This window comes from Danaus plexippus, chromosome 23 (assembly GCF_018135715.1).
Source record: "Danaus plexippus chromosome 23, MEX_DaPlex, whole genome shotgun sequence".
Taxonomy (NCBI): Eukaryota; Metazoa; Arthropoda; class Insecta; order Lepidoptera; family Nymphalidae; genus Danaus; species Danaus plexippus.
The window spans coordinates 2,078,072-2,103,889 of record NC_083551.1 but is presented as its reverse complement, the minus strand read 5'-3'; the positions used below and the strand labels follow the sequence as shown (position 1 = coordinate 2,103,889).

Here is a 25,818-nt window from a genome sequence, read left to right as displayed (position 1 = left end):
TATAACTTGTTATCCACGAATATCTTGTTATTATATTAGTGAGTACATAACATGCATTAAAGAAGATGAAAGTAAAACGAAATAATATATAAACTAGAAACAAAATGCCAGCTTTCAACTATTAAAGGAAGTAAAAACTCATAAATGATAATAAAAAAAAAACTTTATTGAATAAATAAAAACTAACAGGAGCTACTTGAGGGCAAAACAAATAACACAAATCTTGTTCATTACAGATATAATATTTGGTCTGCGACTCAACACATAGCCTTTCACATCTTCAGACTATTAAATAAAAATGCTATGAGGATATCGGAAATCTAAAAGATCTAACTATAACACATGACAAATAACGCATGCAGAAACTTAGAAGACATAATTAAAAAAAAAATAAGACTATAGAATATAGATATAAGAGTTGTGACTTGTATGTCTGCAGATGTAAAAGGTGTTCAATGTGACTAACAAATCAATGAATCGGATAATAAACTTAACTGTTATTGAATCAGTCTGTATATAAACTAGAAGATTAACATACCTCAGTGATAATTTAAATTACCCTGCTTTATGGGAGCATTACAAATGTTACAACAAAAATTTTATGTCAGTTTGGGTCAATTTCATCGCAATTGTAACAATACTGATCTTCGGTCGTTATTACAAATGACGTAAGAAATGGTTTTGTCATTAAAATCTTTTAGTATATTCGAATCAATCGTACCATTTTCGTGTTAGAATAATATGATTGTTATATACATAGAAACAATGTTTTATTCCATATTACAAACAATGTCATTTGGAAACATCTTGATGCTTATTTATTGATTGTAGTCAAATCCTACACTATATTTGTCCAGTGCGGCAAAGAACACTAACATTGTAAATTACAGCCAGCTGTAGTTAATTAAAAATTACATTAAATTAATATAACTACGTTAAAAAACTTACACAAATCGTAGCACTTTGGATTAATAATTCATACTTACAGCTAAGGACGTAGATGTGACAAAAAATTGCTATTAAAAAAAAAAATTCACATTTAAACAAACAATGAAATCGGTTCTCCAGATATTTTTATATGAATATATATATATATATATATATATATATATTTTTTTTTTAAAGTAATCATTAATAATTCTATTTATAACCAACAATTTTTTTTCATACAGGATATATAAATAATCTATTTCTCATAATTTAACAGTATGTAAAATTTATAAATGATTTTTCGCTAAACTCAACCAATTCCTTACACTTGAACATTCGATATTAAAAACTAGTTTAATTGTATCAAACTCATTTCTTAAAAGATTGTTTTTCACCATATTTTTTTTTTCATATCAATTAAAATTCCATTGCTTTTTTTCTGTCAGTCTGTTAGTAATTTTTTAGACTTTTTTTTTTTTGCAATTCTTTCCATACCAGGTAATTTTTTTTAAACCAGGGGCTTATTGGTAAACTAGCTAGAATATGTTAATACAATCTTCAGAGTCACATGTATGTGTCGATTACATCCAAAATAATTTTCACTACATGTTTGATCTCATACAAATTCTGTACAAATCATACTGTACAAGGAACATTGTGCAAGCATCTGAGGCGTGGTGAGCTCACACTCGACGTAACACATTAACCCAAGAACGCATTGTCACGCTACATACAGAGTGTTCACATTTTTATTCATAGCCACCTGTATTTATATTTTTTTATCTATATACGAAAAACGTTGAACGCTTCGTATGTAGTATAACGACTGACTTGCTGTGAAAGCGCTTAGTAAACACCATTAACTACGTTTTGTCACATGTATAGACTTGTTGCACTTCATACACTTGAGTTTCACTTTACACGTACTAGAACGTTCCACAGGGTCCCGAGATATTTAAGTAAATGCTACATATTGTTCCACGCGGCCAGTGACACGAGAGCTGGGCAGAATTTGGAGAATGTTATACCTGCCATTATACCTGTGACTAATGTGGCGCCACCTATCATACCAGCTGTAGAGGCGTGTTCGGGAGCCACGGTACTGAAAATAAAATTTATTGTAAATAATTCTTGAAAATAATATAAAAATGAATACGGTAGCAAAAAATTGTGAAATAAAAATATTAATTTCATTAAAATTGGTCCAACTGTTTGAATAGAAAAAAAACTATATATCACAAAAAGTACCATGTACCGACCCTAATTAATGAATAAGGATGATGAATGCACCACGTCTCCACTGTATTTATATATGGAGAATAAAAATTTATTGATAAAAATAATAGTTTAAAAAAACTAAAAAAAAAACACTCTTTTATAGCTAACCGAACTAAAAAAAAGATAATCATTTTCAATTACAAAGAAATATTACAGTAGTAAAAGGTCAAACTATTTTCATGGCTTATCATCTTAAAATAATATTATAATAAAATTTAAGTTATTAACAGAATAATTTAGTTCAGAGAAAAAAGCTTGGTTTGACTACATTTCATATCTCTCCTCTCATAGATAGTTGCCTCTACTTGAATGATTGTAACATTCAATATCGAGCACAAGGGAAGTACTGATATCAAGTTATTGCATTGTCCCGTATCCTTATACGTGTGCAGAGTTTCAAATCATTCTAGAAACCGGTGAAAATAAAGCTCAAAAATTCCGTCACATACATACATACAGCCCAAGCTAATAAAGGCGCGTTAAAAAAAAATACAACAGGCGAATACCTTCCATTGAAATTTGTTAAAAAAAAAAACAGTCAATACGAATACTAATATCAGTTCAGCATTCTCATTTACAATAAATCTCATCCTATGAAAAATTTGTTACATTAAAACATTGTCGCAATACTTAGGTGCACACAAACTTATCGATAAAGCCTGCGTGTGTTTTAGTAAAGCACTAATATGCCCACTGTAGTAGATGTGGCAACACCGTGTGTTAGCGAGACCACTGCGTTGGGAGTGGGATTCGAACTAGCGCCCTTGTGGCAGACATACCAAAACTTTGACCACTGGGCCACGTCGCATCTAACCTCCATGACAGATTCAACGAACTATTTAAATTTCCAAAGCACACTAATGCCATCTATTGAGTATATTTAACATTTCTCATCTATACTTACTACTATTTAAAGAGATGGCGCCACTTTGCGTTTTATTAAATAAACTGAACTTCGTCCACAACAGAAAAACTTATGTGCGAACAAAATTATCACGAAACAATATTGTTTAAACGAAAATCTTTGTGAGCATTTCTAGATAAAATTGTATAAGTCATAACGCGGGTAAATTTTTATCTTTTCGTATTCCTAATAAAAAAAATAGCTGGAAATTCTACATCAATGAATTCCCAGCTATTGATTCAGATCATAATTTTCTCTACATTCCACATAATCCGCAGATTACAAGCATTGTATAATTATTAGGAGTAACTCAACGTCATGTATGTATATATATATATAAAATTAGTTGAGTACATTTACAACTTACCCGCTGACATACATCATACCCAACGAACTTCCATGGCCTGAACTCCATCCGAGTATAACTGAGAAGAGCCAGTACACCCAGTCGTTGTTCACTAACACTGGTAGAGTGCGAGTCCTGCCTTTTGGATAGTAGTTGCAAAGCAGAAAGAATGGTATTAAAAGGACTCGTAATGATGTGAAGACTACCAACCAGCGTGGGGACGGCTGAAATATGACAATACTACATTACAGACTTATATATACATATATACAATTTTGTTTGTTTGTTTGTCTTTATTAGTTAGCAGATTTAATAATGTTATAAGGACTTATTTCATTCTAAAAATCAATATTAAATATTGATTGGTATATTTCCATTCATATTCTATGAGTGATAATAATATTTATATCGGAATTATATATTAAAATATAAATATATCTGTTTTATCGAATAGTTTATTATTTAGTGATTTATAATACTTACGAATTGCCACAAACTGGCCGTTATGTTACCAATCATAGCTGTGAAGTTGAATGTAAGGAAACATGTGATACGAACAAAGTTAGTCCCCAGGAAGCCTTTTGTGATAGGACTTATGTCTGTGGACAGAGATACATAGATTAATAATATTATAAAAAAAGATATATTTAAATCAATCATCATGGCAATACTTATTCTCATTTCTAAATTCAAAACAACACTAAATTAGTATTATATTATCTTAATTAATTGTGAAATTTTAGAAATGTGTTCAAGTCCACATATGTAAAAGGTTTTATGAGACGAGATGAGATCATTTAAGTTAAATAAAATCTCAAAGATTTTGAAACATTCCTGACATGATATCCGTGACCACCATATATATATAATTATATTAGGCCAGTGATGTAAACCTTCAACCGTCCCATACAGAAATAAAATTCAATAAGATATTACAGAATTAACAATCCACTGGCACAGGGAGGATTCTCTTTAAATATTTATTAAATGCATTTTGGTACAGTATTGTCTCAACATGTTGAGACATGACTGTACTATTAAAGCTATTATAGGTTATCACTAATATATATATATATATATAATATTTTATACACATCTGAATATCTCACCTGAATGTACCGCTGGGAAAATTGATAGAGATACGAAAAATATAATGAATATATTGTACAGTTGTATGAGCGACTGTTTAATGATGAGCCCATAGGGAGTCTTCTGAGCGGCCGGCGCTCCCGCCTGGTTGGTCGCCGCTAAGGCCGGGTTCACACGGAGCGTTCGTTCCTGAAGTGTCTCGTGATAGCGGAAGAATCTCTGGAAATTTTGGTATTAAAACTAAAACTTGTAACTAATGTCTGTGATACTCCGGCGACAAACATAAACACATACATACTCACAAATTTTGCATATTTATTAGTAAAATTAATTTAATTATTGTATATTAAAACAACTCCTGACATATGATGAAATTATAGGAACAGTTTAGCAGAGACCCGGTGGCAGGGGAGATTAAACTATGTTTCCTATAGCTATTATTAAAACTGGAATACTTAAAATGACAAGATTTGAGAAGAGGTGATGATTATTTGTTTTATAATATTTATACATCATAATCATAATCATATATATTTTTTAATCGATCCATCCATCCATCCATCCATCCAAAACCATCTGTGATAACGTTGGGACAAATTTGTCTTCTCACACAACATACAGAGCGTTTTTCATTTACCATTCAATTATCTACGTTATACATACTACGTTAAACGTAACTTTATTATAAATATAAACAGAGCCCGTAACTAAGTTTGGACACAAAAAATGAGCATTTCAATTTTACTTTCGTAAACCTTCCAGCTAACAGTAGTAACATATAATATGAACGACCAGACCAGCCGAGCGCACACCGAGCTTACACAAGCCATTGTACTATCTTCCATACCAAACATTATAAACAAATATCTCACATTGAGCGGCAGAGCGAAGTAAGTGTCGAAGCAGACTAGCAGCACGAACATGCCGGCTATGAAGTAATATATGGCGGACGTCCGATAGCTGCCGGTGAACGCGTCCGACGCCCAGTTGAGGAACACCACCAGGGTGCCGCAGATGTTGGAGCCGAGCACCACCGCGCCCGTGTACTGGGGCGGGAGGCGCGCCGCCACGCCGTACACTGAGTTCTGGAAGATGGCGTTGAAACCTGCGAGGTTGGATTGGTTGAGTTAGTATATACATATTGATGGTTATGAAGCGGGTTTGGTTTAATGGGTGGTTCGTTTGTTAGGTGGTTCAATGGATGGTTCGTTTGTTAGGTGGTTTAATAGAAGGTTTATTTTTTACATGGTATAATATAAGGTTTGTTTACTAGAGAATTCAGTCGTTAGAAAGTTGGTTTTGTGGTTTATTTCCTAAATAGGTGGTTTGTTAGTTTGTTTATTTGTTACATGGTTTAATAGATGGTTTGTTTGTTATATAGTTGTGTTAATGGTTCCCTATGCACTGGATGGCCGGATTTAATATACGTTTTAAGTATATTGATAACTAATAGGAGTTTTATTATTTAAGGACGATAAATTGTTATTAACTTAGATGGCTGAGTTAATGGTTAAGTTAAGATTTGATACAAAGATAGTCAAATTTGTAGTTGATCCGTTAAAGTGTTGAATGTATATAAAAGTAACCAAATAAAAGATTGATTTTTTTTAACCGGTCGAAGTAAATATAAAATATATATATACAAAGGTATTGCTAATGTATTAAATTATGTATTTTAATGACAAAAAAAAACTATTTAACATATTATGTAAAAAATAGTAATATAGTTTTTCAATTATTAATACGCGCTTCATTTTAATAATAATGTAACGTTGAGTGCTTCTCATACGTTCGCTAAGAATTTGTTTTGTTTCAACACACTGCACGCGGGATTGTTTATAATAACAATGACGTCACAGCTCTGAGGTTCATGGACGAGATTCATAGTTGACTCATTTTTTAATAAACAATAATAATATTATATTTATTTAGTATGTCTCTACATTACCAAAGTTATTTTTAACACACACATACACTACGCGCGCTCACACGCACGCACACACACACATATACATTTTAATTATTAATTATACCATTAGAGTCATATTAAATATTTCAATGAATAGCAATAAAATGTATTGCGTCATACAATTTTATCTGCTACATATAGCTACACATGTGAATGTCTGTCTGTGTGTATATTATACACTGACCGTTCATGAAGAACACGGATATCATGGTCAGCCAGAAGAACACCTCCGGCCACTGGGAGCTGTCCACCATAGCGAGGATCACGGTCACCACGAAGATCATCACCTCGATACACAGCGACCATACTATGCGGGTAGCCAGGTTGCCGCTGGAATCAGAGAGAGTCGGATTTAATTACAAAGTATGAAAAGTGTTAAATGTTGATAACAAATTGCGGATATTCTTATAGAGTTACAGGGCGTTGTTTGATTACAGACTATGACAGAGTTTTATTCTGCTCTAACGCTTACTTAAGTATCAAACGACGTTATAATATTAAAAAAAAAAACCTCACCCGATCTTAACGAATATGTTAAACCAACTGAAGAACAGGTTTGGTATCTGGCAGGCCCAGCCGACGTAGGGCATGAAGTCGTCGGCGTAACCCTTGGCGTTCACCAGCTTGTAACTGACGAAGTAGTCCTTGGCTGTTATGAACATGTTCCAGGCCGTGAGCGTCCCCAGGCCGTGGAGCATGAGCGTCAGATATATTAATTTCCATTTGTCCTTAGGCGGTGCGAGATCCATCGCTATACCTAATTGTAATGGGATCACGTGGTTACTATTCATATTGATAGCCAAACGATGAAAATGTTATAATGAGTAAGTTTTGTAAATATAAATAAGTAAAATTTATTACATTATTTCGGGCGACATTTAATTTTTATATAGACTTTTTGTTTCTATTAAGAAAACCTTTATTAAAATGTTTGTAATTTCAAAGAAATCTATCGAAATAAACAGGAATCGAGTCACTTTCTTATATGAGCTGTCAGAGAAACAAAATAATCGATTATTGAAATTTTTCTTACAAGAGAAATCTTTTAATATCGAAAGACAGACCAGTCCAAGTACATATAAAAAAATATAAGTCATTGAAAATGATAAAAGATAAGAAAAAAGATAAACTTATTTTTAACTTCTGTTCCTTAACCCAACGACTGAACATTAAACCAATTTCGTTCAATCAAATAATAACGAACCGCTTCCCATTGACACGAAGTTTTGTACAAGAAGGAAACCATTTTGTTTTGTTTTGTTCTTTTTTTTTAATTAGAACATTAATGAAAATATTATCCAACACAAACTGACGTCTGAAATATTTAAGACTGTTTTATAAGAAAAAAAAATGCGTTATATATATAAGCTTGCTTATTTTTAAAATCATTGTTATTTATTGATGGCCTCTTTTTCCTAAACAACAAAAATACTATCAAACTATCTCAATACGATTGTAAATTTCAATGGCTGACAAGCGACAAACCATTAGTTGAATCTGTATTGATATATTCAATTACTGTAACAGCAGAAGCCCTAAATTAATGTATGGGTTAAATAAATTGGATACAAATTAGCTGTAATGTAACAGATTGATTTATTATTGAAATCGCAACAGATTGTATTGAACATGGACCCGGCTTCGTTGGGCGAAGTGATTGGTTAATCATTAACGATATAAATAGAGTAAAGAGGTTTAATACATTTATTTTGATGTAAATAATAATCCTGGTTGTTTAGAAATTGTTTGGTAAAAAAAATTAATGTTTAAAGCAATGAATGATATTCGTGTTCCAAATTCGAAAATTGGATTTTTTAAATTTTTGACTCATGAATATCGATATATAAGTTAAATAAGGCGAGAAATAACCAAAAATCATATAATAAAAAAAAAAAATACTTAAAATAAAATATACTTTGATATTAATTAAATAGTAGCATCCAAAGCCTATTATTTCAGATAAATATATAATTTGAAACTTATATGCAACAATAACGGCTATATAAAAAATCGATTAAGTACGGTCTGGCAAATGAAGTAACCTTGTATATCACTAGCGGAGGAGGGAGACAATATAAAACTATTAATAAAAATTGCTTTATAAATGAATAGATTTAAACAAAACTAATAATATTCATCAGCGACGCCGAAATAAATTCATCGACCTGCTTTCAGCATTCTTATTTAAAGTATTACGAGCTTTATTTATAAATTATAGAATTAGGCTATATTATTACGATTGTATTAAATAATTTTGATATAAGTTCTCATTTCAAAATAAGTAACCAATTTTTTATGACTTTTTTACGTCCTATTCGTTATTGACGAAGGTATTAATAGTATATATTAATTCAGTTTCCGAATATTGTAGGACATTTAACTCAGTTTGCGAGATGTATGTATTTCTATTTACAAAAACAAAATGCTTTTTTAAAAATTTAATGTTATAAATAAATCAATTTTATAACTGATCAAAAATAAAAACATTTTGATTAAAAGTAATATATAAAATTCAAAGAGGATTACCTATATTTTGCCCATATTTTTTGAAAATTTCTTCTTAATTCGAAATAAATAAACCTATTTCTTCTAATTATTTTTTTTTAATTTAATTCTGTAATTTTGTCACTGGCACTTAATAAAAGAGTTAATTGTATTTCACATCTTCCATGTAAAGCGCCTTACGCCTATTCAAGCATAAAATTCAATGAAGGGAATATTTCATAATAACTCTTCTATATATAATACCTTTCAAGTTGAGTGTGTCATCAGGTAGGTTGGATCCCTCCCAGGCCGGCGTTAACTTTACCGGTTCGTTTCGGAGGAAAGGCGCCTTTTCGCCCTCTACATCCCAGCCTGGAGGAAAAATACATTACGTTCATTAATTAAAATGAGTGCTCATTCACACAGACCGAGGCATAATGCGGTCGATAGTGACGTGCCGTGTACTGTATAGTGTGGAAGGACTTTACACCGTTGTGAATTGATTGGAGTTTTTTTATGGAAAATATGGATGTTTAAAAATAATGTATATGTAAAATAACATCTTAAATTTTATATCAAAACGTCTGCTTTTTTATATCAATAATAATATTTATTGTGTTCAAGTAACGATTAATTGAACACTTAATCAAAGTAAAATCTATTTAAATTCAACTCAATTATAATCATAATGTTAAAATATAAAACTATACGTTGTTATAATGTAAACTTGACCTAATTTTTTCAGTAAAATAAAATTGGCTTTTAAACATTTAAACCGGGTTCACTAAATAAACCGATGTAGAAGTATTATTAAAAATTCGTTATTTATAAGGATATGCTATTGACTAAAGCTATATATATATATAAAAAAAAACTTAAAACGGATTTTAATGAAGCTAAGGCCATGACTTATCCCGAAATTCCGTATTATATCTTGGGAGCAACATAGTAACAGATGTATTCTGTATGACGTCACATGATACGGATAGGTGGCGCTCGTAGCTTACCACATCTACAAGACATACGCTATTATTCATTCCTCTCTGATCACAACTCCGAGTAAAGTCGCGAAACAACATACAAACATATTAAAAGTAAAGTAAAATTAGTATTTAGACATCTATACTTGTAGTGAAAAGTAATTTAATCACACCCAGGTATTTTGTTGATCAACGTATCGATTTAACAAAAAACTCACATAATCTAGTAAATAAGATTTCTCTTAAACAATGGACTGTTATCGTTGTATTCATTATAAATTTATCGCGTATGAGTCGGTACAGACGAACACAGATTTTGACTGTATAATATAAATAATGAAAACATACAACAGTTCATAATAGTTTAGAAGAAAAATATATATAAAAAACGTCGTAAAATTTGTTAGGTTTTGACAGTTCTTCGACGCCATTTTGGTTTAAAAAAGCCAATTGCACGGAATAAACAAAAATAATAAAATTTCAAACTACCGCCATGTTTGTAATCCGACAAAAACTATTTACCAAAACGGCTGCAAAAATACTCATTTAGTGAACGCGCTGCAAATAAATCTCCGTCGGCCATTTAAAAGAATTATCAAATGTCTTTTGAAACCAAAATGAGGCTGGACTTTTAAATGAAATCAACGTGCTTTTCGCTCTTTAAAAAACATTTCTCTATGCTTATCATAGACAAACGTAATTAGGGTAAACTGTCACAAGATAAACGAACAGCAATTAGGGAACATATTTCACAGATAACTAAATTTAAAAGTGTAGAATAAAACACGCAAAGCTATAAAACAGTAGGTTTTATAAGTACGGTGTATTTGAGGGTAGTTAGATCAATGTCAGTGATATTTTTAAAAAATCGGTTCCAATCGAATAAGATTTTTTTGATCAGAAAATATAGTCTTTCAGCATTCTATAACAAACACAATTAAGTCTAAATGTATACTATCAAACAAATAAACACATTATGACCAACAAACAAACAAAATTTTACGTTACTATACAACCTGTATATGAAGTATAATATTAAACACACTGTATCCGTTCTCGTTTATGATAAGGCTCGTTATTACGTAAGGCCGGAAAGTAGTACCTAATATTTACTTGAGGTACCCCAAAGTACTTGGTACTACAAGACTTAACAGGCATATTATACTATGCTGAATCTATCTTTTATATTAATAGAAGTGCCTATAGAGTAAATAGCTCATGACACGAGCAGGATTCGAACCATCGACCTCAGGAATATCTCGTTTCAGTTGTTTTACCAAGTGAGCTATCTGATCCTGACTCAAGTTTAGGAATTTTACATTTTTATGTATCATATTATAAACCAATTTTTCATTCTATATTTATGTGAAACACTATTATAATATTTATTAAAAAAATAATACCAAAATATATTATTTTTTTTTGCAATTGTTCTTAAATGGGAAAAGGAAAAGCAACCCTATAAACTTCTATTTCATTTTTCCTACCTACATAGCATTTTGAAATCAATTATAACTAAACTTTTCTTCGTTTACAGTTTATAGCACCTAGTTATCAAAAAAATAAATATTCAATTAAAACGTACGTACAAAAATTATACGCCTTTTAAAAATAAAAAGCAATTACACAGAAATACAACCAATTATTCTGCCATTAAACTTTCATCAGTGATCTATTAAATTGACCCACTCAAAGCGAATAAACGAATGCTGATGTCAGTCAATTGAATTATTGAGAGCTATTGACCTATAGTCCTATAGCATCACTTTGTAATCAAATAGACAGTGGCGTAGCTAGCATAGGTGGCACCCGGGGCGGATTTTGTAGGTGTCACCCCAAAACTCAATCAAAACTTGTAAAATAAAAATAAGTAATAATCTCTTATGTTTTATTCAAATACGAGTATTCCAAAAAAATATATTATTATGTGAAAAAAAAAAATAGTATACCTAAAATTAAAATTTCTTGCTTCTAGCTTTTACACTTGCGAACTCCGAAATTACGTCTTCAAAATGTTTACTTTGTGTTGCTTCATGTTCTATCGTTAAAATACCAAGATTATTTAATCTGGTTTCAGTCATTGTAGACCGCATGTAATTTTTAATTAATTTTAATTTGCTGAAACTTCTCTCACATGAAGCAACTGATGCACAAATTGTTATTATATTGTTATAAATAACCGTGTGACCGTTAGATTCGGAAGAGATTCTGAAAAATCCCATTCCACAATGAATTTCAAATAGTCCAGTGTCACCTAATTAGAGACAGTAATATTAGCCGCTTTTAAATATGTTCTCAATCTTGGTATTTCTAAAAGTAGTTCTGTTTCTGCTACTTCATCGTAAAGGTTAGTAAATTTTGATATAGCAAATTTTAACTGTTCAGTGTTTGCCGAAAGCAAGGTCTTCGACTGCACAACCTCAATCAATGAAGTTACGTCTTTAATGGACTTTACTCTTGTTTCGAGTTCAATATTGAATCTGTCAAGACATTCTAACATGTCCTTTTGAAGTTCCGCTCTAAGAGTAAGTCCAGCATCGGTGGACGATGCTAACTCACCGGGCATGCGTTTCTTGCGACGAATTCTTCGTTCCATCGAAATACTGTATTCTTCCGATTTTTGTACAGCAAAATTTATTGCCTCTTCTGCTAGAGGCAACCGTTTCTCTCCAGTGAATAAACGAGGTGGTTCTAGTTTTATGATTATTTCATCAAGACATAAACCTTTACTTTGTAATGCAATCTGAGCATTGTTCACTTCCCTTAGCATATCATTCCAAAAGAAAAGAAAACAAAGAAATGAGAAATTGCACACAGCAGGGATAAGATTTTGTGCAGCACCTCTAGTTTCTAAATTTACGTCTTGATCACATAGTTCATCAATTGCAGATATTATCCCATCAAAATTTTCAGCCAATACTTTTACTGTACCATAATGAGCTCTCCAGCGCGTTGTCGAAAGTCTTTTAACAGATGTTTTACTGTGATTGAGGAGCTCTTCCTAGCGGCTTGTGGAAGTTGAAAAATAGTTAAATATTGTCTCCACTGCTCCGAAAAATATAACACAAGTCACTAAATTGTTGTTATAATATCTCTTCTTCTTCTTTTTCCTGGCAATTATCCCAGCAGTAGCCAGGGTCTGCCTTCCTGCTCAAACTCCTCCACTTTGCATGGTCTATAGCATCTAATAATTAAAAAACACTTTGCACTAGACGTTCACACGTTCACGTAACAGAATATTGAAATGAATGCGGACGGAAACAAAAGAAATTGCCTAATCCACAATACAAGTGACGAGCTCTATATCGAGGGAATCTCCTGAATAGCGTTGGTTATGCGCTAACGGGGTATTAAATTTTGGGAGAATCCCTAAACAATTGACAGTGTGCACATCGTTTTGTTTTTAAATATCAATTATGCTCGTGGTACGATTTTATAATTACCTGCCTAGATTATTTTATTTGTGGCGGTTATGCTTTCTGCCACAGATTTACGATTTTTTATAGGTAGATAGGACTACATCTGATGGTCATAGTCGGGCTCGGGTGTCACCCCTAAACGGGTGACACCCGGGGCGGCCCGCCCCTGCCGCCCCCCCCTAGCTACGCCACTGCAAATAGATGATAGTTTTGTTTATTTGAACAAACAGCATATAAATATTAAGATAAATATGATTTTTTTTTATTAAGTTATTCTTGTAGAATCGCTGTATGATATAAATCATGCGAGTGCAGACGAAACGGAAGGAATTAATTAGTTTTATTCTAAACGATGGTTTTTAAGCAACATATCATTTTATTTCTCTTGGATAATATCACAAGAATATTAAAAAATATATATAAAGTATTATGATTTTATATAATGTAATAAATTTATATACATATTGTTAAAATACTAAATTTCAGTCAGAGTTATAATCAACAGTCAGTGAGATAAAATGTATAAGTAGATGATTTTTTTAAAATGGTAAAAAAATTATATATATATATATATATATATATATGTATATATGTACTTAATAAGCACTTTATAATACAATTTTTCAAACAAAGATAAGAAACTTTCCTTTATCCATCGTTTGTACATATAACATTATAAAGCGTATATATATATATACATAAATATGATATATGTATATTATAGTTTGTATAAAAAAATCAAAACAATAATGAATAACACAGGTTATTATCGGTATTAAATACTGAGCGTTAACCGGTTTTATATAACAAATCCTCTCACTTTATAGTATTAACGTAGATTATTGAAAGATAAACGGGAAACGTTGCGTGTGTAGTGTTACGAGGCAAACTTTTGGTAAGTATACAGAATTACATACAATTAATCATATAAATCACATACATAAGGTTCAACAGTTAACCACAAAACCGGAATTCAACTAACAATACTGGTGGAGTGGACGGATGCGGTTTAAACAGATTGTTAAATTATATATATATATATAAATCTAACTAAGTTTAGGAAGAACATGTACCTAAGAGTAAAAAAAAACTTTTGAGAATTAAGATGAAAATATTTAGTTTTTAAAACAAACTATTCATTATATAAATTAATCAAATAAAATAAAAACAAAATATGTACTTCCAAAACTATACGTAACTAACACTTTCATTGTAGGTATAACAAGATTTCGAAATGACGTCAGAACGTAGTTACATCTATATATATTTTGCCTTAATAAAAAAATCCTATGCGTTTTTGTTAAGATCTATTTATTTTTAACATTTATAAATATAACGCAACAACTTACCCCATACGAGCAGTCTTATATAAGGAAGTTTATCAATTAACAGTATGTTTTGCTAAAGCCTAAACGTATAACAATTAATTATATATTTTTTTTAAACTATGATAAAGTACACTTGAAAGAATAATATATAATAATAATGAATAAAAACATTTTTTTATAACTCTTTCAAAAATAAAACATTTCGCGGTATTTTTTTTAATTAACTGGGTTGCAAATTATATACTTTTTTTTTACCCTGACTTGCGCCGTACAGCCAAAGTCATATAAAAAAAAAACTTAAAATAAACGACGTCTAGTGAATTATAATTTTTCCTTGACAATTTAATGTATAAGATGAATAAAAAAAATGAACTAGAAATAAACTTGGAATGTATTTAAATCATTGATTTTTTTCCTTAACACTAAAGGAGGAAAAGAGTCTTTAAAAATGTAAGAATAATAAAAAATATATTATTCTAGTATTTTAATTTAAATAGTAATAAATAAATAACATGTACGTTAAATTTAAAATTGTAAGTGAATTTAACAAATACCTCACCGTAGGCTTTAGTTACTATTACACAAAGCATTCCAAGACAAAGTCAGACTCTCGTAAAGCATTCCTCTTGAACCTTGAGAATTTGAACCTAGTATTCAGAACTCAAGCGGAGATATATATACTATGCATATATTAAATATCGTCAGATTGCCTGTCAGTTTATCTCCGTAATAATATATAATACATTTTTGAAGTGAAACTTCTTGTGCGACATCCAACAAGGTTGCGTTAAACTTTTAACGCTCGGGGGGGAGTAGTGTGAAAAGAGACAGAGCGAGAGGGAATGCGTGTCGTTCGAACGCACGCGGGCAATCAATTGTGACTTGTAGGTAATGTTAGTAAAGGTTGTCTTAAAAAAACCATTAAAAATTCCTTAAAAATCTATTTCTACCCCTTCATGTTATCATTCCAACATTACGAAGTCTCACTTCTTGCGCGGAATGACTCCATGCACAATTATTTTTATCTGTATGTTTTAAATGTCAGACGGTACAAAGAGTCTTAACATATTAGTTTTTAGTCATATTCTAGATTTGAATAAAATGTAAAAAAAATAATCATTAAGCCAATCTAATAAATCGATATATTTAAATAAAATTTGAATTAATTTCAATAATTCTAATTGTATTTCAAGGTATTGCAATTAATATTTATAACAATATAAATAATGGCAACTTTTTTTTTTGTTTACGAGAAACCTGATTGAATTCAAAGTATGAAATTAATCTAATGATAAATTATATTAATGATAAAAAAAACTCAAAGAAAGTAGTTAAATGTTTATGTACGTTTACCATAAATTTGTATTGTGACTTAAATACGGACGGTAAAAAAGTTTTCATTCTTATAAATATAACACGTGAAAAACTCCCCTTATAGTATGGTATAGGAATATGTATATACAACATACTGGTAACCGTAAAATCATAACTCCTGTCTTTTGATAAATGTTACAAGCATATTATTATTTTAATACTTTACAATATAGATAAAATCACAAAAATTTTATATTAAATATATCGTATCAAAAATTCTGTCAGCGACTGTACTGAAATAATGACGAAGGAAACGAGGGCCATTTTTAATTGCCATAAAAATATTAGCACACGTAAGATTGTATTGAACACTGGTGAATGTGCAAATAGTAAAGAAAAGGTCAAATATGAAAAAAAAAAGGTTGAATAATCCAATATAGTTACTATATAGTTATTACTGGCTTATAAGAATGACGTAAGCGATTTTATTTTTTAATTTATTTCCAAACTCAAAATGATTTACGTAGAAGCGTTTTTAATGCGAAGCAGGTTGAATATTTTTCATGACAAACTTTCCCAGCTCGGAGACTTGATAGAACAGAAATCGTGTTTATTTACGGCCATTTTGTCATAAACCCAATTCATATAAATCCCGGACATTGCGAGCTCGGTTCGAGTGGTCCATTTTAAGTTGGTTTAACATTATTGTGTGTGAAGCACCAGCTGCGATGGAACCGCGTCCTAGTTTACGTAATAAAGTAGTTTATACACCGCATTGCAGGCTGAATATTAAAAATTAATATCTGGCTTTTTTATTATAAAATATATATGATGCGTTGGAATATATCGAATAACAGATGAAAATCGTGATCCTGTATATTTTAATGGCTTATCTTGAATATTCAATAGTTAATTTCCTTTTTTATTTATCTTTAAATATATATTTATTTGTCTATTAATAGAAGAAAAATGCTTGTAAACATAAATTATACGGGATAATATTATTAGCGTTATTAGAGGAATACAGTGTGAATCTTTATGTGCTTGTATTCTTTGGGATGCGTCCCAGAAACCTACTATTTACAGTCGGCTTATTCATCTTTAAATGACAATCTCTTTGTTGATTATATTTTAATTGTTTTTTTTTTCATTTATTACTACAGATTCATATCATACAGCCGATGTGTAAAGTGTTAAAGAAGGTTTTAATTGTTATTTAATTTTATATTATTGTCGAGATTATGCTTGATGACGAGAAAAAATATATCCTAGTTTTTAAGTGATGAGTAGTAAAGTAAAACTATATTTCAGGGTGGCAATGTTTTTTTTTCTAGAGAAAAATGTTTTACATGGATATCTCGGGTTGGCAACACTTTAAATGTTATTGACTGCAAAAAAATATATTTCTGTCATTCAATCATTACTGCACTATTCCTCGATATTGTGACATATATATTTAGGCATTTTAATAAGGAATTCAAGCATACCCGCGGTTATGGCACAGTGTTTTATAATTACTGTATAATTATAGTCAACTTTTCCTGGCAGGCGTCTGACCGTTAATTGGAAGCCAGTCCTTATTCGAGCTCGCCCTCATACAAATGAGATCAGATGGGTGTACCAGAATAATTAATTGTTAATCGCATTGTTATAAAATATATCTCATGTAATTAAATATGAAGTTATTCCAACAATTATTCTTATGTGGAGACTTCCTTGTAAAAATTATTGTCCTATCAGGAAGAGTGGGTTATGGTTGATAGCTTCTATAAATTGTACTTGTAGAACTAAGTATATACTTTTGTATGTTGGTTTTAGGCAAATATTTAACAATAATTTATTGATTATAAACCCCAAAAAAAGAGGGGTGCTATAAGTTTGACGTTAATGTCTGTGTTTGTGTGTGTATCTGTTTGTGGCATCATAGCTCCTAAAGGGACCGATCGATTTTGATGCGGTTTTTTTTTTAAATTAAATGCCAGTTTCGTTCCGGTGGTTCTTCTTCATATTTGACTTATATCATTCCAGTAGTATACGAGAATTAGCTCTTTTACAAAATTGGTGTCAGTCATTATTGGCCTATGATTACCAAATAATGTCTCAAGCGTCCCATTATAATCGATAAATGATAATTAATACGTACACCACGTTTTAAATTAACTAACTGTTAATGTTTTTACATGACGCAATAAAAAACTACTTATTGAAATAATTAAAAAAGCATACAAACTTGACTTATACAGACTAAAATATGTAAAACATAACAATAAACATAGTTTTAAGAAAAATGTTAATCATCATAGGATTTCAGTTATAGAGGTCATTGAACTCAATCTCGACGCTGCTACGAGAGGGAATCCAAAACATTCCTTAACACATCTCAAATCGTAACAGCATAACAAAATGCTGGTGGAATTCTTGGAGCTGTTATTTGACTATACAACATGAGGTATGAAAAACCACTCTTAGTAAGTACTCCAGTTGTGAAGCGTTATATCCAAATGGGAAAGGAAAAAAAACACCAGCCAGCAATGTGGAGCCATTGTCTAGATTTCTAAGGGAAAGGTTGGAGAACTCTCGATAGGTCTCGAAGGATGTCAGGTGGAAAGCGACAAGTGACTGGATGTATGGAACGTGCACGCTATACGTTATTAACCTGGATAGTGCTTTTAAAAGAATAACTTACAATTTTTTATAGTTTTATCTGTGGTCTAAATTTTTGGGGCTTCATCGTGTCATATTTTTAATACTAACTGTATGTATGTACAAGTAAGAATATGAACGATTAACACAATAAAAATACAAATGGGACACTATTATATTGCATCTAAATCCTCATAGCTAGCTTCAAATAAAGAATACTAATAAAAAAATTACAAAAAACATATTTGCGATAAAGTATTTTCATTTTAATACACTATCTCATATGATTGTTAATGCTCAGCATCACATACAAAAAGTTCAATACAGAGAGAGCCCTTGAGATGATTCGTCTCATTCAGCCTCCATCAAAGCGTCTCGGGACATCCGTCTCAGACGTGGACGGTCTTGGATTGTATTGAAACATCAATGCATTTTACTAATTAATGTACACTTGGGCCGCTATCAAAGCGACAAATGCAGAGCTCGGTCATTAACCTTAGTAGTTGAGACGTAAGATATATGAATTTATAATGATAACAGTACTATTCTTTATTGTAGACCCTTAAAAAAACAACTAGTAACTCTTACTATAAGTGCATGGCCAAACCACGTAATGATCGTTTCCATTTTTTTTTTTTCTTTAGTATACGGTCAGACTAAACACTGACAGTTCAGAGTTTTTCATTAATCCGTAGATACACAATGTGTTCTGATCCTAAGATTTGTGCTACGTGTAATTCTGTATTTTGTCGTGATATACGAAATTAAATTGCGAACAGAGTTTTAATATGTAAAGCTATTATATTTTTGTGAATAATGTTTGTCTGTTTGTCACTCACATAAACACATGCGAGCAGATTTATACACATCTCGTATTAAAATCATTAATTTCCTTAAATATATGTTAGTTTGTTTGTTCCCATAATAAAATGAATGTCGAATAATTAGTGAAGAATTAATAAATTTTTTTTTTCATTTGCACCGTAACCTGTAGTTTGTTGGTAGATTAAAAATAAAAAAAAAGTGACTAAGAGAAATTCGAATGTAAAATATACATTGTTAAATGGACGTGATATTGTTTATATGCGTTTGATTTTTTTTTTAATTAATCTATTAAAGCGTTACTAATTTAACTAAATTACTTTTATAGTAAGGTATTAATAATCACGTACCTTATATCTTTACGCGACAATATATTTTTTTATCATATTCCATTCTCACTGGAATCGTGTAATATTTTGCCAATGTCGACGTTTTTATTTTTGGACGAATTATGATCTTGAGTACACCACAATTAATTGAAATTATTATAAATAGGAATCGATAAATCAATCGTTTGAAGCGACACGAATGACAGCACTTGACGTAAGATTTTATACAGAAGAATTTATCGTATATAGGAACTCATTGTTTATCTTTCTAGATTATTTTTTTAAATTTATTTTATAAACCTTAGAAATTGGATGGAATTAAAAAAATAAATATAAAAAATAATCAATTTAAAATAAATTATAAATATAGAACTTTTATTATATAATTTAAAAAAAACGCGTCGTTATGACAAAAATTTATTTTCATATATATTTTTTTATTTTTGGTTAGTTATAACAAAGTTTCTATATAATCAACTTATAATTATTTCTATGTTATTAAAACATCACCAAAAAAAAAAAGTCCCATCCAAGAAAATAATATTTCGAAGATCGTTGATGAAAAAAATATATACATTTCAAAGACAGATGCTTCATTTTATATAGTAATAAATATCTGTGATTTAAAATCTTAAGAAAAATAATAATAATATGATTCAGTCACGAAAGCTCGCGTTGTTAGAACTAATGCTGCTTTTAATCTATATAACATTATAGTGCTATTAAAACCTCCTTGAGGTTTCAGTCGGTTAGTGTTGTAACACTGTCGATATAAAGGCAAGTTGCCACTTCACACGTTTATAGCTTTAGTGTATAACCTCTTTAAGTTTATCGATGAGATTAAAAAACTGTTCTATATATATAGCATTATTATTTTCCTGTCTGCTTACTTGTAATTGTTTATTAGGTAATTTTTAGACTTCAAATTACTTGCGAGAAAATCATAGAAAATCGCCAATTAATATTTACAATGTAAACTTCATATATAAGTTTTATTGAAAAAACATTTTTTTATGACAACTGACACTATGTACAAAAATTATTTAACCGATTTTGATACTACTCTAAGGTTATGTGAGCTTGGAGTTCAGAATACGACATAGGCAATAAGTTATAGCGTAATTCCATGTAGTTACTGTTACTGCATACTGATAAATTGATAATAGTTGTATTATGCATGAGGTCACGTGACACTATAGATGTAGCTGTCTGTGTGTTAACATATGTATATATAGTTATAAAACACTTTATACATTTTTCTCTGTCCAAATTTCGAAATCCAAGTGGCCGAAGTCGCAAACAGAAACTAGCATATTACAATACCTAAGACGACGAATTTTCAGGATATTAACTAATTTATAAGGTATATAAGCTATTTTACGCAGCTCTAAGATTACTAATAATTTTATCTCGTAACAGCAAATGTCCTAGAATCTTATCAATAAAAAAAATATTTATGATCCAACATAAGTAAAAAATATCGTCTCCATGTAGAATAGATAAGAAATATTTTTTTTATTTTGTTACTAGCCACATATAAAAAGTACTGTATATTTAAAGGGTGTCTTAACATATATTTCAAAGGCAATGAAATATATGTATATATACCCACAATATTTTTATAATAATCGTGTAATGACTATAGGTGTATAATAATCCGACTCAGAAAAGGCTAATCAAATATAACCTAATTGAGACAAATTTGAAATCATCTTAAAGGAAGCAAAGAAAATAAAAAAAAAAACTTGTGACTATCGAAAAACTATGTAATACAAGTAGTTTAGTAGAATGTTACTAGTAATTATTAGTACTAATTAGAAGGAATCATTCATTAAGTACTGATAAAATTATTTTTAAGGAAAAAAATATTGTATTCTTGCATACAATAAGGTTCAATTTTGATAAGTAAATCGATAGGATTGATAATAGATTTTGCAAGTGATTTCGTCTTCGTCAAGTTCAGAATTAGAAATGTATAGGTCCGTTTTAAAGGCAGTAAATAAGCAGATTTTGGGTTTTATTAAGTCCATTTTTTTATTGTTTTGGTCGAACGTCATGAAAAGTAAGTAATAAGTCCTATGTCCGTCTCCCGGTTCCACCAACTTCCAACCAGATCTGGAGATATAAATAGTGTAACTAACATGACACTCTTGTATGATATATATATATAAGAACAAGGTGATAGTTTTTATAAACTGTTCCCTGGATATATCAACAGCACAGCCATGTATCTTGTTTATAATGTTTATAACAAGGTAACGGTTGTTAGGGTTCCGTAAGTAAAGGCAAAAACGAGACTATTACTAAGACTCCGCTTGTAACCGTCTGTCCGTCTATCACCAGAACTGGATGTCATGAACGGCGATAGTAAGTGGAAATTTTCAAAGATGATGTATTTCTGTTACCGCAATACACAACATACGCATCAACTTTTAAAACAATGGTACGGGACCACACGTTTTCGAGGCCGGCTCTCACTTCGCCGGATTTTAGAATTATGTCCAGCATCATCTGTCAATGTCAGAATACGACAAGGGCTTAGTCACTGGACGCAGAGGATGTTGATTTTGTTATATGATTGTATTAAATCATTGTTCTCTAAAATTTCTTTTTTACTGACTTACCTTTTTGCTATCTCTCAATTAAGAGGAAAAATTTACTAATTTTTATTAATTATTATAATGACAAATACACCCTCAATACCAACTCGACTACAGGCGATCTGAGTGACGACCTGTTAAATATTATTCCTCTATGGGAATTAAAATTAAAAAAATACATAAATTAACTGAAAGTTTTGTTTTATATCAAATAAGACGCTGATCAAATTTCGCCCTTACAACAAGTTTACTTTTTAAAACTGTATAATGACAGTTTCAATTTTTTCATTCATATAAGTAATTCTTATACGCTACGACTACCACGTGTGACATTTATGAATGATGAACTGGTAAATGAGCGTTTAGTGTAGCCATTCAATGTCGTATTAAAAGTACATAATCCACGTATATGTCGCTGTAACACTACACCTCAACACGATAACAGTTTATATGCAACGCCTTATGTGTAAGCACATTTTTATACGCCCATTATATATATTACTTTGTATTAAAACTGTAAAGCAAAGTTAAAATTTTTCGTTAAACTAAACAGTATATTGCCTTAAAAAATTTGCCTTAACCGGGTCCTAATCATTAAATACATTTAATATTTTAACATGACGCGATTGATTTAGACATAAGTCTTACTTGTGTTCAAACATGAATGTTGCGGGAGCGCTTTTAAGCGTATTCCAGGGGTGTTGATAAGTTAATATTTCAGAGTACTCTTTTGTAATGTATTGAGGTACTCTACTTAGGTAACTCTATCTAATCTTGCAAATCCATTGTTTGAAATTCGAATTATTGTAGACAAAAGGAGCAAAGAAAAAATAAAAGATATTTCATTCGTAGTATCAACAATCTTATTTAGGACTTAAATTAACAAAATCAAAGTAAATATATTTTTAATCATATAAATAAAAAAGAAACCTTTTGCAAATAAAAGTTACAACAATTAACCTAATCGCCATTTAGATAAGCGATCTATTTGCGTAATATGATAACAACTTTTTATATGCCATCGAAATATCAAGCTTTTTTTTTTTTCTTATTGTAGTTCTAAATGGATTTTAAATTAGGAATACGGAAGAAAATGGCTGGTTGGCAACAGACGTGTAAATGGTATCAACTACTAATAAAAATCAATTTATTCCTGAACGCATTAAAATAGTTTCGGCCTCCGCGCTTTATTAAATAGCGAACACAAGTTTAAAAACGTTAAAGACTCGTCTTTCCAAAAAAGTCAATAAATCAATAGATTTCTAAAAAAAACTAATTTCGGTGAGTCACTTCCTAAATATATATACCTTACGTCATTCCAATAAATGTCAACCATTTTACATTATAATTTTTAAACAAATTACGAATGTGTTGTTTTGATATACGTATGTCACATTAAACTATCAAACAATGAAGTTATCATATAAAATATAAATATTGGTTGGTTAGTAGGTAATTTTAAATATGGCCTTCATCCGTGCAAAGACGTGCACAGTATATTCTGCCATAATATAAATATTAAAAACGTAAACAAAATTATCTTTTTGTGTCTGTCGTTGTCAAAAGTATGAACATTTTTGGCGCCATATCCTAATAAAACGTTCTGAAATCGTGACTAACTTACTTCCCATTTAATTGCTATTTTTTTTTTATTAAGAAAAGTCAAACATTTATAACTTACGTCTTCCAGGCATGACTACAGCGCTACGTTCTCCTCTCAGGAGGCTCTCGGCCTCCGCACCCCCTTGTTGCGACATCTCCATCAGTGGTTACCTCCTAAACTCCTTATATCATAAAAATGACATTTGTTCTGTAATAGAAAAAAAAAACTTAATATAGATCTTTTTTAATATAAATTACTTCAACAATAACGTTGAAATCACATAAAATTTTTTGGCAAAATTTTAACAGAACATATATATATATACATATATATAATATTTGAATATTAAGTTTATTTATAATAGAATTCTCCATTAGAGTCTCTATTCGGAGACATTTATGAATACTCTATTATTATTCAATGAAATATCGGCTACATTTGTCATTAAAATTCATGCACGACCTTTAATTATAATGGTGGAGTTGTGTCGAAATGCATTCAACCTGTAGACACCCACAAAACCGACCAATGTTAGAAGATACTCGGTAAATCTTAATTGAATGTTAAAATTAACTTTACAAAGTAAATTTATTTTATTATAAGAGTTGAATTACATTTAGCCATATAAAAAATATTTTTTCTTCATTGACACAACTATAGTTTAGTAACCTAAATTTCTACAATAGTTATCTCATATGTGGTAAGTAATGAGCTACTTATTTATCCTTTAAATAAGACATGATTTATGACAATATAGATAACTAAAACAAACTTTATACCATATTAAATTTATCTTATCTAATAATTTTAGACATATGTTACATGATGGATGAAATTTTGTTAAATTAAAATTAATTATTTATATGAGTTGAATTAGTTTTTATTTAAAGAAATATATAAAAAATAATATATTTTTTACACTCACATTTTAACTTTGAATCTTTCTTTTTTGAATCTTTTGTTGACATTATTGTCAATTAATTAAATAAACATAATTTTTGTTGTAACATATTAGTAAATGGCGGATATTTAAGAAATATATCATAGAAACTTATTATTAATTATCAAATGAATTTATTATTGTCACAATGAACAAAAGTACAAAATAATTGTAGAAATAAATTAATGAATCATGATTTATATTTTTTTTAATGAAGTATCTTATTTCGATTATCGCAGTTAAATTCACATTCCGACCTTCGTTCTGTTATTTCAAACAATACGAGATAATGTTAAACAAAGTCATTACAAAAGCATTTTGTGAATGAAACACATGCACTAAACGTGTTCCAAATACAAAAGTAACCAGTATTCTATAGATAATTATAACATTGAATAAGTACAACAATGTCCAGGAGTTATCTTTCTAAACTTGAATAATAACGGGTTGTTGAACTATGTTTAACTGTAAATTAATCTGTTGAACTATTTTTTTACATAACAGTAAAATTTTAATAAATGTTACAGTGAAAATATAGTAAGATTTAAAAATGTCATCAAAAGAAAAAATATTTGTATACAATTAATAAAAAAAATATAAAACAAACATTGCAAGTTTAACATGCCTTCACGAGGCGCGTGGTCGGTAGACAGGTCAATGGATAATAAAACACTTACCGAAATGAAGTATTTTTTACTATCACGTTTTTATAATATTTCTAAATGAATTTTAATTCACTATTAACTTCCAATTCACAATATACGGATAAGGTTATAATTTCACGCGTACACTCTACCATACGTGCGCCCACACTCGTATCTGCATTATGCACCCTACATT

At 30.2% G+C, this 25,818-nt stretch overlaps 1 protein-coding gene across 1 annotated transcript; it reads right to left on the bottom strand.

The window, feature by feature from the left end:
* Positions 1–145: 145 nt before the first annotated feature.
* LOC116774712 (equilibrative nucleoside transporter 1) lies at positions 146–25,818 on the bottom strand. The gene is made up of 10 exons (XM_032667445.2): positions 25,656–25,818; positions 24,117–24,245; positions 9,265–9,372; positions 7,033–7,273; positions 6,701–6,846; positions 5,420–5,652; positions 4,568–4,766; positions 3,942–4,057; positions 3,480–3,682; positions 146–2,032 (listed from the first exon to the last, which is right to left on the bottom strand). Exons 2-10 carry the CDS (start codon positions 24,196–24,198, stop codon positions 1,897–1,899), a joined length of 1,464 nt encoding a protein of 487 aa, XP_032523336.2. The 5' UTR covers positions 24,199–24,245; positions 25,656–25,818; the 3' UTR covers positions 146–1,896.

Bases quoted from the DNA above. Each gene is read 5' to 3' on its own strand.
- LOC116774712 (XM_032667445.2), bottom strand. From the start codon at position 24,198: ATGGAGATGTCGCAACAAGGGGGTGCGGAGGCCGAGAGCCTCCTGAGA. The intron at 9,373-24,116 runs GTAAGTTATAAA...TTTTTCCTCCAG, and splicing joins TGTAGTCATGCCTGGAAGAC to GCTGGGATGTAGAGGGCGAA. The intron at 5,653-6,700 runs GTCAGTGTATAA...CCAACCTCGCAG, and splicing joins ATCCGTGTTCTTCATGAACG to GTTTCAACGCCATCTTCCAG.